This window comes from Rhincodon typus, chromosome 4 (genome assembly GCF_021869965.1).
Source record: "Rhincodon typus isolate 14 chromosome 4, sRhiTyp1.1, whole genome shotgun sequence".
Classification (NCBI taxonomy): Eukaryota; Metazoa; Chordata; class Chondrichthyes; order Orectolobiformes; family Rhincodontidae; genus Rhincodon; species Rhincodon typus.
The window spans coordinates 63,027,663-63,044,891 of record NC_063335.1 but is presented as its reverse complement, the minus strand read 5'-3'; the positions used below and the strand labels follow the sequence as shown (position 1 = coordinate 63,044,891).

At 38.3% G+C, this 17,229-nt stretch overlaps 1 protein-coding gene and 1 long non-coding RNA gene across 6 annotated transcripts in view; one reads left to right on the top strand and one right to left on the bottom strand.

Moving 5' to 3' along the window:
- LOC125482936 overlaps positions 1-11,957 on the top strand; it is a 44,888-nt gene extending 32,931 nt beyond the window's left edge. For both annotated transcript variants that reach the window (XR_007261925.1, XR_007261924.1), the window contains one exon: positions 11,752-11,957. This is a non-coding gene — a long non-coding RNA (uncharacterized LOC125482936). The remainder of the gene's footprint in view (positions 1-11,751) is intronic.
- tcea1 (transcription elongation factor A (SII), 1) overlaps positions 1-17,229 on the bottom strand; it is a 62,980-nt gene that overhangs the window by 38,549 nt on the left and 7,202 nt on the right. For 3 of the 4 annotated variants that reach the window (XM_048595827.1, XM_020534048.2, XM_020534049.2), the window contains exon 2: positions 7,603-7,665. In XM_048595827.1, the coding sequence (XP_048451784.1) occupies positions 7,603-7,656 (54 nt within the window). In that variant the 5' untranslated portion in view covers positions 7,657-7,665. Of the gene's footprint in view, positions 1-6,890; positions 6,968-7,602; positions 7,666-17,229 lie in introns of those variants that run through there. The other variant, XM_048595828.1, reaches the window with a different exon arrangement.

Sequence of the window (17,229 nt, the reverse complement as noted above, 5' to 3'; positions counted from 1 at the left end):
CATTGGATAAACATATGGATGATAATGGAATAGTTTAGGTTAGATGGGCTTCAGATTGGTTTCACAGGTCGGCGCAACATCGAGGGCCAAAGGGCCTGTACTGCGCTGTAATGTTCAATGTTCTAACACAATAGACTCAAGCAGAGAACGAACCCTCAGACAGCAGTCTTCCTTGAACAGTCTTTACCAGGCAGATGGAAATGGGTCTCAAGGAGAGAAGAAAGACATACAGAAGAGCTTCCCAACATCTCAGCTAGATAGCAGGATGCTGTCCTGCCACTTTAACTAGACCAAAGCTATCCCTGACGATAACCCACTTGTCTTCTGGTGTCAGTGAACCATCTCTAATTATCACAGTTATATACTTTATCTAATTAACTAATGCATGAAATTTAAACTACTTCTATTTCATAGACTGATCACCGATCAGAAAATTACTTTCAGATCATCGACTGCCTAACAATGACCACAAACCCTAAAATCAACAAAAGACCTCATCAAACAAACAAAACTGCTAAGATAGGTTCAAAATTTGCAGGAGCACAGGAGTCAAGAAGCTTTATTTTGGAGATGGCAACTTGACAATTTACTGGAAATAGGTTCAAGAGAGTAACTACCAAGTATCACTCAAATTTTGATCTAATGTCAACACATCAACAGGTTTATAAATTTAAATAAATATTTAACTATGTTAACACTTAGTAACGGTAAAACAAATTCTGTGATGTTACATTTCAATAGAAAAATCTTGTTGCACAGTGCCTGGATAAGCACTGCAAGCCCAAGGTGTCATCTGCACACAGTTATATGAACACTATTTTAGTAAGAGCATTATTACTGATACAGAGGGACATTGTTACAACCTTTTTGGAGGTATTGACCGATTCCTTTCCCAGCCTCAGTTTAGAAGCGAAACCCACCCCCATTCCCCCCAACCTGACTGTGCACAAAGACTCAGGAGGCAGACAGGACTGAAGCACGCAGCAGTCTTTATTCTTATTCAAGCAATCACTGGTTCAAACAGGGAGAAGGGCAAAGATCTCCCCTGAATCTGGCCTCAACTTGAGAATGGAGTTGCTCTCTCTTGGAAGAGAGATCAAAGACACTCTGGTTTTTACAGTAAAATACAATATTTTTCTGCATTTTGTGTTACAATAATCACAACAATGTGGTCACTGTGCCCTTCCTCTTATTCTGTACAACGAATCCTGTGAAACACTTAATTAATGATGGCCACTCCTGTGGACAGCCCTAGGTTCCAATGGTCTCATGATGTTTAACAGACATTGTAATCTCCAGGCCTTTGGATCTCTCTATTCATCCTATTCACATTCCAAAGGTACTGGCTGTACTCCTTCGAAAATGTCTCAGATTTGCTTATCTCTAAGGACTACTTGAATTTTATTGCCCACTGTATTCCTTTGCTATCTCTATCAATTTCTGTTACTCATTTTATATTTTCCCATTGTCCTAATTATATATTATATAAACAAGACAGGTGGTTCTAACTAACTGCTATAAAGATTTGTAACATTGATCTCTAATATTAATTTAGTTATACATAAAGTTTCATTATTACCCCTACTGTTAGCACTCTTTAGCAAATGAGTTGAATCATCTGTGATTATCTGAAGAAGCTTTAACTAGAACCTATTTCTTAACATTATGAATGATGTTAAGAAAAAAAAAACTACTGCAAAATAACTTTAGCTGCTGTTTTCACAGCTGGCTGATGAGTTAGGCTGACTGTCTTATGGACTGAGATTTACTGACCTTATTCTGACTGATTCTTTTCACCTAATGGAACAACATCCTTTCATTAACGAGGTTGGAATCAATTACTCGTCATGGTTTAATGAATTTGTTTAACTATACAGATTTTTACGAGCCACAGTCCCACTACTTCATCTGTGTTTGTTACAAATTTTCAAACTGTTTGTCCTTGAACATCCTCTTATTGAACTGTCTCTGATTGCTGTTTGTACAGGGTCCCCCTTTCACCTTGGAGTATCCGCTTTTCAAAAGCACTATTGTTTCACTTAAACACTGGAGCAGGCTTTTAATTCTGTTTATCCCCTTGTCAGCCATTGCAGGTCTTTCAAATATGGACAGCTCCAAAACACAGTGCTCCTCTGACCACAGCAAAGTTTGAATTTAAAAGAAAGTTAATTTTGCCAATTATACACTGGTTTGTATATAGCTTAGTATCAGAAACAAGTCTGTCACGTTCCTGAAGTTAACAAATAGTTTATTGCAAAAACATTACAAGAAGCAAAAGGTTTAAAATCCATTTAAAAAATGTTTAAAATATGTCTAACTACCCATCTTGAAAAACAAATGCACACAACTTCTTCCGAGCCTAGAAAAGATATAAAACTCTGGACAGTGTTTATCTTAAAAGTACTTTAAAAATAACTGTTAAATTCAGAAAAAAAAAATTTATCCAGTTTGTCCAAATGCTGGTCTGCAGCCATTACTTTTCATACAAACTCTACACACAGAGGTTTCTTCCTGGATCAGTTATGACTGCTAGGATCCTCTTTTCCAGAGACAATAGTGTACATTCAGATTTCTCCTGGAAGTACTCTCCATTTGTAGTGCATTTTCAACTCTCAAACTTTGATGAGAGGAGTTTCTTAGAAAGAGTGAGAGCCCCTGTGGCAAGTTCTTGTTGACATTGGTTTTCGAAACTTTTTGTTTACACACACCCACAAACTAGGTAATTTGATCTCTGAAAGTGTTGCAAACTTAGGAGCCCCCTTTGTTTTACAAATAGGTCTTTTCAAAAAGTTCAGATGATACGTACACATATCTAGCCAATGATTAAACTTAACATTTTAGATAATACATCTTCATAATAACAAAGGCAAATTGTGACATGTAATGCATATTATTTGTTAAACATTCACAGCAGAATGCAAGTTCAGCAATAGGGCAGCTGCACTAGATCGCCTCATCTCAATGTGGTACCAGCAAATCTAACTTCCCATTCACCAACTGTCTCACACCAGAGCTTTCTTCTGTCACTGAGCAAAGCAAAAATAAAAGCCACCACAAAATAGCAAACAAACAGTACAAGCCAGTTTTACAAATGAAACCATACAAAATTTTCCACAAAAATCATCTAATCACCACCCTTGTGCTGGTTTGCTGTTCACAATTGCCCGTCATAGTTCTCCAAGTAATGATACACCACTGGTTCTGATAAGATTGATGGATGTAACTTTCTTTTAGTTAGGGAGACTGCTAACAGCCTTGCAGGTTGATTCGGTCCAATTCTAGAAAGCTTGGGTTTGCATTTTTCCATTTCAACATAAGCAGCAGCAGCAGCATGGTTGGCTGAAGACAACAGCTATGGTGGAATGGTAGTGATGAATGTTGTCTTCCTGAACGAGGTCAGGAGGTTCATGTTCCAAGGTCCCTCTACCAATCCCACAAGGCAGTAATTCAACAATCTTAGCCATGTATCAGGCAACAGATTGCTGGAATTCAGAGAGCCTGCAAGCCTCTTTATTTGTAACTTTTACTCATACCTGCAAGCTGAGATTATATAACAGACGTTTGTGGTACAAGTGCAGATCCAGATGTTAAGAGATATTTTCTAGCACTGCAATGGAAGCTGAAAGGTCAGTCATCAGAACTTGCACCTTGGATCCAGAAGTGTAGTTAGAATTGGCCAGCACTCTCACACTGGGAGGCAGCAATTTCAAGCTCTCTACACTGCCCTTGTGCTAATTGGTACTGGTCTTCTCCACACTTCTGGACAGTAATGACAAATTTTCTTCGTCATGCTAATGCTTTACACATCCCGTGTGTAGCACCTACTTTTTCTGTAGCATGCCTCAAAAGGGCTTCAAAGCCCATCATTGAAGGGCTTTACATAACGTGCATCTTCACCCTCCGGTGAGTTGGCATCTGCATCACACACACCCTGGTTGCAGTCCATGCAAACATTATGTCTTACCAAGTGCAGATCCCTTACCTAAACTATTGTCTAAAATACACAGAGTATCAGTATTTGAGCTTGCAGTTGTGGGTGAGTGAGAAAGAAAGTTAACTTCTAACTCACTGTCTCCCTGCTCTTCCACTTCAGTTTTTTGTACATTGTCTATCCAGGTTCTGGTTTTATAATCTGAAAAGAAGAATAGCTGTAGCAACAGGCAAGCAGGACAAAAAGCAGGTGGTACATGCTTAGACCTTGCATCTTGTATAACACAAGAAACTGTGGAATAAGGGGATTGGAATGTGCAAATGAGAACTTAGGATGAGAAAACTGCCAATTTTGATTATTAGAGCCTCAGGGCTAGCAAGGACATTAGTCATGGTCACTCCAATATTAAGGAACAACATCTTGTCCATTGTGCAAAAAGCTTGTCCCCTGCTGGTTAGGGGCTGTTACCTGTGATTATGCACCCCTGTCCTGTAAGAAAAAGAGAAGAGTGCCAGTGGGTCTAGTACAATATGTTTGGGTGATGTGGCTGTCATGATTGACTATATGGCATAATGTGCAAAGTCCAACATGTACCTGAGAGTTTTGAATCTGTATTAATGAGTGACGGTGAGGTGAAGGGATAAGCATTAGTCAGCAGTCATGATTAAGGGAGATCACCTTAGTAGGCGAGCGAAGGAGTGTTGTACACTAAGTAGAATGTACCTTCCCTTTAAAAACGGAAAGCCAGCTTCAATTCACGCTGGTCTCCCACAATTTTTCTTGAACTCCTGGGGCTGGCAGGCATTCATTGGCATGCTTAACACTGGTTGAACACTGTCATCATTTAACCATGTATGGCTGCCTGAATCAGAAGCTCCAGACATGGGTTAATTGTGTCATGATCTACACACTCATCTAAATCGCATGAGACTTTGCAGTCTTTTAATCCTAATCGAACCACCTGCTACAGAAATTCTTATCTTGCTGTATATTATAGTAATATAGGAAGAAAAAATACAAGGTGACAGAAGTAAATGTAGTGACTGATTCTTAGAAATACAAGATTGTATTTCACATCTTCCTGCTCAGCCTCACAAAACAGAAGTTATGCATCAATTTGAACAGAATAATGCTGTGCCATCTTCTGTTCAAAGTTAGAATTAAACTGAAATTTACAAATAATAAGCTATTCATTAGAGAAACTTGAGCTGCAGATAACCTAAATGCAGAAGTCATTCTGATTTTTTTTTTTAAAAATCTTCAAAATGTATGTCATCTAGATCAACACTAAACAGTGTTGCTCAATATGTATTTTACTGGTCAAATCTTCATTTGCAGTGATGTACCACAATCAAAATTAACTGTTGTTTTAAAATGGTACTCGAACATGCGAAAATTCATCAAGTCCAATTATGTTAAAGCAATAACTTTAATTATGGTGACCTATTAAATAAATTTATCACAATACAAAATAAACTAACATTTACTCACACTTTTTGAACCCATCTTACAGAATTCTTACATTTAAATTTTCTTATTGCAAAGAGACCGAAATTCCATTTTTATAATTATGCTGTATACATCCCTTCATTTACTAAATAATCTTCAAATTAATCTTAGGAATTTGCTGGAAAAGACAAAAAGAAATAAAAGCTAAATTCTTAAATAATAATTTGTACAATTCATCAATTGTAACTTTACATTAACACAGGGTTTTTTTTTTTTAAAACCATTTCACCATGTTTTAATAAGAACAAAATGTTTTCTTTGTTTTAATGCTTCTGAATGCAGTTATATAAAATCAGGTAGAAAGCACCTATTATTCAGTAAAACCTGCTGCATTGAAAGGGATTGGCAAACTATCACCGACAAAAAAAACCATGGAAATGCAGAAGCAAAAGCTGACTTGGTTCAATATCTTATCACCCAAGACACTGCTCATGGTTTATTGGGGGAACTAAGGCAGTTAGACTCTTTAAGATGAGCCTACACAGCAGAGGCCTTGGGTGCATAACTGTGCTTGGGGATAACAGGTTGTACATTTTTACATAATTAAAACTTTTGAGTTTAGTGGTATGATAAGCAAAGATGAAGCAACCTGTGTAGCCAGCTGATTGGGAGAATACCCACCGTCAAAAGTCAGAGTCGGTGTAAGTTTTCTTGTCTCCTTTCAGAAAATCAGATGAATGTTAAAGTTACTGGAATCTTCTTGTGATTGCTAATTCATAAAAGGATTTTTCATCCTTAGTAACTGCTTGTCTGATTAAATTTTAATCAAACCAACAGTTTTGTTCCAGTAAATAGGCAATGATTATTTCAAGCATTCAGAAATGCCAGACATGAGATGCATTTTGTGCTTCTGAACAGATTTAACATTCTATCATACAAATTTCAATACAATACAGAGATCATACATCACTTTCAATTCAAGCAATGAAAGAAAAAATTGACATGTTGTTAAAACTTTTCACTTAACACTCATCTGCAAGAACGCCAACTTTCTGAACAATCCCGAGTGCGCCAAGAATTACACTTGTAGATAATGTAAGATAGAAGATCATCACTCGGGCTTGTATATGAATGATGAATTGATCTTACATTCTAATTGCAATCAGAGAAATGCAAATTACATCATTTTTAGCTGTCATGTTCAAAATAGTTTGGTTTATAATAATCTATGAAGATTTACATATAGAAAAAAAGTATCAACAGATTCAAATGACAATAAACTACAAAAGGGCCACTTAGACGCTAACATTTTTATATTATCAATGTCACAGTTATAGCACTAGACTGGCAACCCTGATGTCATGAATTCAAATCTCACCCACAAAAGTTATAAAACTGAATTCAGTAAAATGAGTCAATTGTGGGCTAGTACCAGGAAACATAATCATGAAAGGTTCCAGATTATCATAAATGCCCAAATGGCTTACAAAGCAGAACCTGCCATCCCTACCTGGTCTGGCCTACAAGTGACTCCAGTCCCACGCTACATGGTTGACTCAAAGCCCTCACAGATGAATTCAGTAGATTCTGGTGGGACAATATCATAAAGATTTTGATGCATTTTTTAATGTATATAATGATCTTGGCAAAATGGTAACTCTTAAGGTTTTAAAAAAAGACTAACTGTAGATCCTATGCTACTCACTAACAAATTGCATTTATTAAGCACTACACAAATTTTGACATTCATATAATGACACAAAACGGGTGATGGTGAACCAGAAGCCCATTTTATATCCTTCCGGATTTATCTTACCATTGATATGAACGGAAACAAAAACATATCTGGAAAGGATCTAAAATGAGCTTCAAAATTGCTATATCCACCATCATAAAGGGTGAAATTATATTTTTGGAGTAGTATAAAATTTTCCAGTGTTCAGTGTTCAAAATGTGTAATGACCGTTATCAGTGGAGTTAAGAGAAGCATAGACAGCATTTTATAGTGGAACAGGAGCTAATAAGTGTTTAAGGAGAAAGTTCCATAATGTGAAGATGTAGCCGCTAGAAGAGGTAGCGCTACAGATTGAGCAAAACTAAATTACATGATAAGGTAAACTCTTTATTCCATGCTCGCACATTCATCTAGATATAGGAATATATTTTCATTGATTTTTCACAATTCTTGGTTGTGTTCAGACTTTGTTCCCAAGACAGCATACCTGCAATAACTCCAAAGTCATAGGAATGCTCTTTAACTCTTTCAGCAAGTCCATGGCACCCACCTGTAAAACAACACAGGGAACCTTTTAAAAACAGAGACGGTCATCCAAGCCAGGTTAAACATTAAGCATACAAATGAAAAGTTTAAGAATGCTGAAAAAGAGACACATTTTGTTGAAGCAATTTGTCCTGCACTTGTCAGAACAATGTACAAGAATGTCAATTTCAGAGGAAAACTAACATTTATATTGTTCGAGAGCAGAGTGTTAACTGCTGGCAAGCCGACTTTGATTGACAGAGCAGTTGTCATAGACAACGTGCCAGTTTGTGACCTGGAGATATAGCATTTAGCACCTTCATCCAAACTATTGTGAAATATGGGCTCCTAGTATGAATCCCAATGATACCCCTCTACTCACTGCCTGCCTTTCAGAAAAATGTTCGAGTATTGTCACTCTTTGTTTCCTGTCTGCCAACTAGTTTCCTTTGCATTTTAATACACAATCCCCAATCCGAAGCACTTTAATTTTACACACCAATCTCTCTAATGTGGCGGTGCCAGTGTTAGACTAGGTTGGACAAGGTCAAAAATCACACAACACCCCAGATCATAGTCCAACCGGTTTATTTGAAAACACTAGCTTTCTGAGTTGCCTCTTCCTCAGGTGTAGTGAGAGAGGAGGTATCAAGACACAGAATTTATAAGTAAAAGATCAAAGGATCATACAACTGCTGTGAATGTATTGAAGAAACTAAAATGGCTGGCTGACTCCCTCCTGTTAAATGTTTAATTAGTTAAAAAGGAGATGCAGGTTTTGGTTAATTAAAATGCAAATCCCCAGAATTTCTTTCTAGTCACTGGTCCAAAATAACTAAAGGTTTTATCAACGTATGCAAGAGATGACATCTCCGGTCAGACAATGCATTTTAGGTGTGAGGCCGTCTTTAGAATCTGTGTTTTAAGCTGGAGTTGGACCCGTTTTGTTTCTAAAGCAGGATTTTATAAAATGCCCCATTGATTGACTGTGTTTACCAATTGCGCGCTTTTTGAACAAAATACAATGTATCTGCAAATACAAATCTGCAAATGCAAATTCACCCCATAGATTTATATGTACGTGAGCGCGTGTGTGAGACAGAGAGCATCTGCGCATGAGAGTTTGCGTGAGTACGTATGCATGCACACGTGCGTTCGTGCATGCATAGTGTGGAGGGGTCACTTGTAGTGCGACATGAACCCAAGATCATGGTTGAGGCCTTCCTAACGGGTACCAAACTTGGCTATCAGCCTCTGCTTGGCAACTATGCGTTGTTGTGTATCCCCAAGTCCGCCTTGGAGGATGTTTACCCCAAGATCCAAGGCAAAATGTCCTTGACCGTTAAAGTGTTCCCCCACTGGGAAGGAACACCCCCAGTCTGGCAATTGTTGCGCAGTGTCCATTCATCTGCTGTCATAGCATCTACATAGTTTCGCCAATATACCATGCCCCAGGGCATCCTTGCCTGCAGCGTATGAGATAGACAATGTTGGCCGAGTCACTTGGTGGGTAGTGTTCCCACGTGTGATGGTAGTATCAATGTCGATGATTTGACATGTCTTGCAGAGGTTGCCATAGCAGGGTCTCACACCTAAAATGCATTGTCTGACTTTAGACGTCACCTCTGTATGCACTGATAAAACCTTTAGTTATCTCGGGGCAGTGACTTGAAAGAAATTCTGGGGAGTTGCATTTTAATCAATCGAAACCTGCATCTCCTTTATAACTGATTGAAGATTTAACAGGAAGGAGTCAAATCAGCCATTTTAGGCTTATTCAATACGTTGATAGCAGTTGTATAATTCTTTGATCTTTTACTTATAAATTCTGCGTCTTGATACCTCCCCTCTCACTATGCCTGATGAAGGAGCAACACTCTGAAAGCAAGTGTTTTCAAATAAACCTGTTGGACTATAACCTGGTGTCCTGTAATTTTTGAATTAATCTCTCTCTGGGACTTTATCAAAAATCTTCTGAAAATCCAAATAAACCACATTGACTGGTTCCCCCTATTAACTCTACAATTTACATCGTCAAAAGAACTCCAGTAGATTTATCAAGCATGATTTCCCTTTCATAAATCCATGCTAACTCTGCTACGATTTTTCAAATGTTCAACTATTCTTTTCCAATGGCTTCCAGCATTTTCCCCACTACCAATACCAGGCTGACTGGAGTATAATTCCTGGTTTTCTCTTTGCCACCCTTCTTAAATAGAGGGGTTATATTAGCTACTGTTCAATTTGTAGGAACTATTCCAAAGTCTACAGAATATTGGAAGACGATCAACGCATCCACTATTTCTAGGGCCACTTAAGTACTGTGAGATGTAGATTATCAAGGCCTCCAATCCTATCAATTTCCCCAATAACATTTCCCCATTAATACTGATTTTCTTCAGTTCCTTCCTCTCACTAAAACCTGTTTTCTTTCCCCTCCAACATTTGTGGAGTATGTTTTTGTCCTCTTTTGTGAAGACAGAAGTAAAATATGAATTCAGTGCATTAACCACTTCTTTGTTCCCCATTATAAACTTCCTTGCTTCTAACTATAAAAGGTGCCTATATTTGTCTTCACCAATCTTTTTCTCTTCACACACCTATATAAACTTCAGTCAGTTATGTCCCCCACAGGCTTACTCTCATATTCTGTTCTTCCTTTATTAATAAATCCCTTTGTCCTCCCTTGCTGAATTGTAAACTGCTCCCAGTCCTCAAATCTGTTGCATTTTTTGGTTAATTTCAATGCCTCTTCCTAGGAACTAATATTAATTTCCCATATAAGTCACGGTTTGGCTACCTTTCCTGTCTTACTTTGACGACAGACAGGAATTGTTGTAGTTCACTCATGCACTCCTCAAATGTTTGCCAATGTCTTTCCACTATTATTTCTTTAACTCTTTAACTAACGATCCCCAAACTATCATAGCCATTTCGTGCCTCATAACATAGTATCCTCTATTTAGATTCAGTACCCTAGTCTCAGAATCAACGATGTCACACTCAAGTAAAATCCATAGTTAGGAAGAGTCATAGAGTCATGGAGCATAGAAACAGGCCCTTCGGCCCACTATGTCTATGCCAACCAACAAAAATAGTAATGCAATTTATACAAAATAATTGAAGTATTGTTAACTAAATTAAATCAAATTATACCTAATTCTTGATCAGCTGGTAAGTTGTCCAGAGTGATGGCAAATGGAATTTAGTTCTGATAAATGCAAGGTCTAATAAGGGAAGGATATACACAACGAATGATAGGAACCTAGGGAGTACGGAGGAATGATGAGACCTTGGTGTACAAGTCCATAGACTCCTGAAGGTGTCAGAACAAGGTGACAGGGTGGTGAAGAAGACAGATGGATACTTGCCTTCATTAGCTGAGGCACAGGATACAGGAGCAAGAAAATCTTGTTATAGCTTTACCAAACATTGGTTCGAGCAGAGATAGAATACTGTGTGCAGTTCTAACCGCCACGTTATCAGAAGGACATGACTGCACTGGAGAGGGTGCAGACCAGGGTCATCGGGAAGTTGCCTGGGATAAAAAGCTAAGAGGACAGACTGGATAGATTAGGTTTGTTTTCCTTGGAGGAGAGGAGACTAAGTTGGGATCTTAACGAAACATACAAAAATATGACATTATAGACAGGTAAATTATGAGAATCTCTTCCTCATGGGAGAGATGACTGAGACCAGAGGGCACAAGTTTAAGGTGAGGAGTAAATGGTTTTGAGGAAATATGAGAAAAAAAAATAGCCAGAAGGTGGTAGAAATATAGAACTCACTGCCTGAAAATGTTGTTGGAGACAGGTACTCTTGCAACATTTAAGAAGCATCTGGATGAGCACTTCAAATGTCAGGGCATTGTAGGCTATGGACCTTTCAGAGCAGGTAAATGGATTTAGTGTAGTTTGGTGTTTGTGCTGCAAGAATCAATCTCTACTGTATGAGGTTTAACTCAGCATTGGTAGTATTCTTTATATTTTCAATCAAATATCAAATAAAACTCATCATTAATACTTAAAATTAATTCTGCAGATTCAAGTAGTTTCCTAGCAACAATAAACAAATCAGTGTTTGTTCCAATATATGACTCATTTGTTAACAGGACAGACAGTTCATTGTTGAATTTCCTGCGTTTCAAAGTGATTGGCTCCTGCTTTCCTGAAGAATTGAATACAATAAGATGGAGATTCTACAATCACTAAATATGTGACCCTCGTGCATGAATGAGCAGAACTGAGCATTTACAGTAAATCAAAACCATGAAAATACTGAACAAGGGTACAGAAACTCACTGCTCAGTAATGGATATTAGCCTAATAAAAAGGTAAATTGTACTGCCTGGAACAAAAATAAATTCAGGGAAAATTGATTTTCTCATTGATCCATTGCTATATAGATAATTCCAGACCATGAGTCATCTGATCATTTGTTGATGAATTTCGCATCCTGTTCAGGTCATGAAAAACTTCGAGCAAATGAGTGGCGCATTATTGTCACCTTTATGTGAAAGATTAGCAAATGCCATAATTTCAGCAGGCTTGTAAGTCGTCACAGAAGATACAAAATTACAAGCAGCAAAAATAAAGGATAGACTACCTATGTCAAATTTCATCTCATTTAATCAATCCCTTTTGTGGCCCCAGGACACATATATCACAACACAACCAATTCATTGTTTTGTGGTATAGTTTCCATTTTGTATGCAAATACAGAACACATTTTGCAGAGAAGGACGCTACAGTCATCACTGAGATCAACGTTAACTACTGACAGTGTCTGGAGTACTGTAGAGTTTTGGTTTCCTTACTTAAGGATGGACATAAACACATTAGAAAAATCAGATAAGGTTCACTTCTTCAGTCCTGCATTCAGTCATCTTATGAAAAGGTGAACAGGTTGAGCCTGCATCAAATGGAGTTTAGATGAATGAGCAGTGATCATACTGAAACTTATAAAATTCCAGTGGGGATTGGACAGGGTGGACACCAAGAGGATGGTTTCCTTTATGGGAAAGACTACGTCTGGGGGACGCAGTTTAAAAATAAAGAGACTGCCCATTTGGATTGAGAGGAGAACTCTTTCTTTCTTAGGGTCATTACATATTATTAAGGACAAGGTAGATTGACTACCTTGTAAATCAAGAATGCAAGAGAAACGACTGGTCAGAGAGGTAGAGCTGAGGCCACAATCAGATCAGCCATATTATTATCAAATGGCAGAGGAGGCTCAGAGCTGAATATCCTACTCCTGTTCTTAATTTGCATGCATGTACAATCTGGAATGACTGAATTGTATACACGCACATATGAGAAATAATATCACTGGTCCAAATCTCAAACTCATTAAACAATTGCACAACTCATATTTTGTGGATAATTGAAAAGGAATGTGAAACAGCCAAGAGATCTTGTAGCACAGTGATAGTGTCCCGGCCTCTGAGCCAGGAACTAGACAGCATTTCTGTAGCTGCAAACAAGACTTTAAGATGGTATGTTACCTCCCTATAGCCAGGGTCAAGGATGTTGATGAGAGGCTGCAGGATATTCTAAAGGAGGACAGTGAACAACAAAGGTCGTGGTATATATCTGTACCAATGACATAGGTTAAAAAACAAAAGTTGAGGTCCTGCGAGGTGAATACAGGGAGTTAAGTTGTAAATTTAACAAGGAGTAAGGCAGTGGTATGGGGATATTACAGCAGTGTGCTAGTGAGTATAGAAATAACAGATATATCATATGAATAACGGACTGAAGAAACAGAGTAGAAGGGAGTGATTTAAATTCCTGGGATGCTGGGACCAGCACAAACAGGACAGATTGCATCTGGGCAGGATCAGGGCCAATATCCCCCAGGAACGTGAGCACTGAAGAAAAGAAGGGGGAATCAAAGATAGAAACAAAAGACAAAAGTAATTATCAAAAGTGAAAGGCAGAAAATCAAGGGTGAGAAACAAATAAGGCCATGGTGCAAAATAAAGACAAGATGACTAACAAGCTTAAAAAGACAAGCATTTGTAACAAGGTAGGTGAACCAAGTGCAAATAGACTTACATAGTTATAACATACTTGCAGCTACACAGACATGGCAACAGGGTAACCAAGGATGGGAACTGAACATCGAAGGATACTCAAAGTTAGGAAGGACAAATAGGGAAAAACAGTAGGGTAGCATTGATGATAAGTGAAAACAATGCCCTTGTGAGAACAGATAATGGCTTGGAAAATGACCACATGGAATCTATGAGGGTGGAAGAAACAACAAGACACAGAAAACATTGGTGGGAGTTGTCTTTTGCCCCTTAAACTGTATTAGAGATTAAGGGAATGCATTAAACAAGGGCTTAGAGACACAGGCAATATTCATGAGTGACTTTAGGCTACATATAGATTAGACAAACCAAATTACTAATACATTGGAGGATTTCATAGAGTGCCTATGTAATGGTTTCTTAGACCACTACGTTGAGGGACCAACTACTGAGCATCCTATCCTAGAATGGATATTGTGCAATGAAAAAGGATTAATTAACAATTTTGCAGTGTAGGAAGAGAGACCAAAAAATTAAAGGATTGTTCATTAAGATGGAAACCAAAATTAGGGTCCTCGATCTAAATAAAACGGGCTATGAGGGTATGAGACATGAGTTGGCAATGATAGTTAGGGGAATCTTACTAAAAGAATTGTCAGTGGATAAGTTATGGCTAATAGTTAAGGAACATACTCACAAATCATTCACTCCTATCTGGTGCAGAAGTAAAAAGAGGACAGGAGGCTTAACCATGCTTATGGGGAAAAAAAAAATGGGGAAATTAGAGAATATCTCCAAGAGACATAAATTTGCCAAAAACATGCAACAAGCTTGAGGACTGGAACCATCTTAGAATTCATAAAATAAAAGATTTCTCAAGAGGGGGAGAATTGAGTATGAGTGCAAAATTGCAGGGAACGTAAAAACTGACTGTAAAAACTTCTATAAATATCTGAAGAGAAAAAGATTAGCTAAAACAAATGTAGATTCCTTACAGTCAGGAATGGGAGAAATTATGAAAGGAAAGAAAGAATGATAGAAAAATTGAACATTTATTTTCGTTAACAAGGTGTAGAGCTAGATGAACACAGCAGGCCAAGGAGCATCAGGGGAGCAGGAAGGCTGACGTTTCGGGTCTAGACCCTTCTCCAGAAAAATTTATTTTGGTTCTGTCTTTGTGAAAGGACAATAATTTCCCAGAAATGTCAGGAAAGAGTGAGAAGTAGGGATTGAAGAAAATCAGTAAAAAGATGCTAGAGAAATTAACAGTGTTAAAAACTGACAAACCCAGGGATTGATAACCTGCATCCACAATATTAACAGAAATCACTATGGAAATATCTGATGCACTCCTGGACATCAGCAAACACATGGCAGCTGCAATATAACATGGATGTTCGCCGATGATTACAATGTTAAGATCCATTCGGAATTCCTCAGATACTAAAGCAGTCCCCAACCAAGTACAGCAAGACCTGGACAATATCCAGGCTTGGGCTGAAATTGGCAAGTAACATTCACACTACACAAATGCAAATCCCTGTCCCACAGGACAGGAGCTAACCAGAGACCGATGACATTCAAAGGCATTAACATCACTGAATCCACCACTATCAATTTCGTGGCAGTTACTGTTGACCAGAAACTGAACTGGGCTCACTATACAAATACAGTAGCTACAAGACCTGGTCAGATACAAGGAACATTGCGGTGAATAACTCATCTCCTAACTCCCCAAAGCCTATCCAGCATCTACAAGATAGAAGTCAGGAGTGTGATGAATCTCCACTTGCCTGGATGTGTGCAGCTCCAACAGTAAACAAGAAGCCTGACTCCATCCAGGACAAGGCAATCCATTTGATTGTTTTGGATGTTGTGCCATTCAATCCCTTTACCACCGATACTCAGTAACAGGTGTATGCTATGTGCAAGATACGCTGCAGAAATTTGCCAAAGATTGTTAGAAAGAACTTTCAAAATCCAAGATCAATTCTAATAGATGGACAACAGCAGCAATGACGTGGGAACACCACCACTTGCAAATTCCCCTTTGAGCCACTCACCATCCTGACTTAGGAAATATATCGCTGTTCCTTCACTGTCATTGGGTCAAGATCCTAGAATTCCCTCCATCACAGCACTGTGGGTTTAAGAAGGCAGCTCATCACCACCTTCTCAAAGACTACTAGGGACAGACAATAAATGCTGGCATAGCCAGCAACACTGACATCCAAGGACTGAATTTATTTTGAATTCCAAAATCCTGTATATTCTGGAGCAGCTCCTATAAATTGGAGGGTGGCAAGTGTAATCCCACTATATAAATAAGGGGAGAAAACAAGAGATTTATACACCATTTAGCCTAACATCAAAAGTGGGGAAATGCTAGAGTCTATCATAAAAGGCATGATGACATAACACTTAAAACTTATTCACACAATTAGACAAAGTCAACGTGGGCTTATGAAGGGGAAATCATGGTTAACAAATTAAAGGATGTTTTGTGGATGTTATTAGTATAATTGACAAGGGAGAACCAGTGAATGGGATATACTTAAATATTAACGAGTCTTTCGGTGTGGTCCCACATAAGAGGCTAATGGACAAAACTGAAGCACACAGGAAACACACTAGCATGAATTGCAAGCTGGCTGACAGACCTAAAGCAGAGGATGGGAATAAATGGGTCATTTTCGGGGCGACAGGTGGTGAATAGTGGTGTAACAGGATTAGTGCTTGGGCCCAAGTTATTCACATTACTTGGATAAGAGAACCAAAAGCAATATTTCCAAATTGCTGATAACAAAATTTGGTGGGATTAAGAGCTGTGAGGAGGATGCAACAAGGCTTCAGAGTGATCTGCACAACTTGAGTGTGTGGGCAAACATTTAACAGATGCCATTTAACATGGATAAATGTAAAGATTCATGTGAAAGTGCAGAGTATTCATTTAAAAAGTGATATCTTGTGAAATATGGATATACGAAGGAATCTGGGTGCCCTTGTACACCAATCAAGGAAAATAAGCAAGCAAGTGCTGCAAGCAATTATGAATACAAATGTTATGTTGCCCTTCACTACAAGAGAATTCGAGTTCAGAAGAATGGACGTTTTACTGCAGTTCTACAGGGCCTTGGTAAAACTGCACCCAAGAATCCTTATCTAAGAACGGACACATTGCCATACAAAGATTGCCACTAAGGTTCACTATACTGATACTGAGGATGGCAGGACTGTTTTATGAGCTTTGACTGGGTCTATATTCATAAATGTTTTGAAGAACGAAAGGGGTCCGATTGAAATGTGTAAAATTCTAACATGTCTTTTTTTTTTCCTGAACTTCTTCCCCAGTCGACTCCAACCAGCTCTCTCCTCATTGCTTTGCAATTATCCTTATTGCTTTGCAATTATCCTTATTTAACAATAAGGATATATCCTTATTTATAAAATTCTAACAGGGCTAGACAGCATAGATGCAGAGAGGTTGTTTCCCCTGGTTGGAGAGTCTACAACAAGGGGTTAATGTCTCAGGATACAAGGTAGGCATTTAGG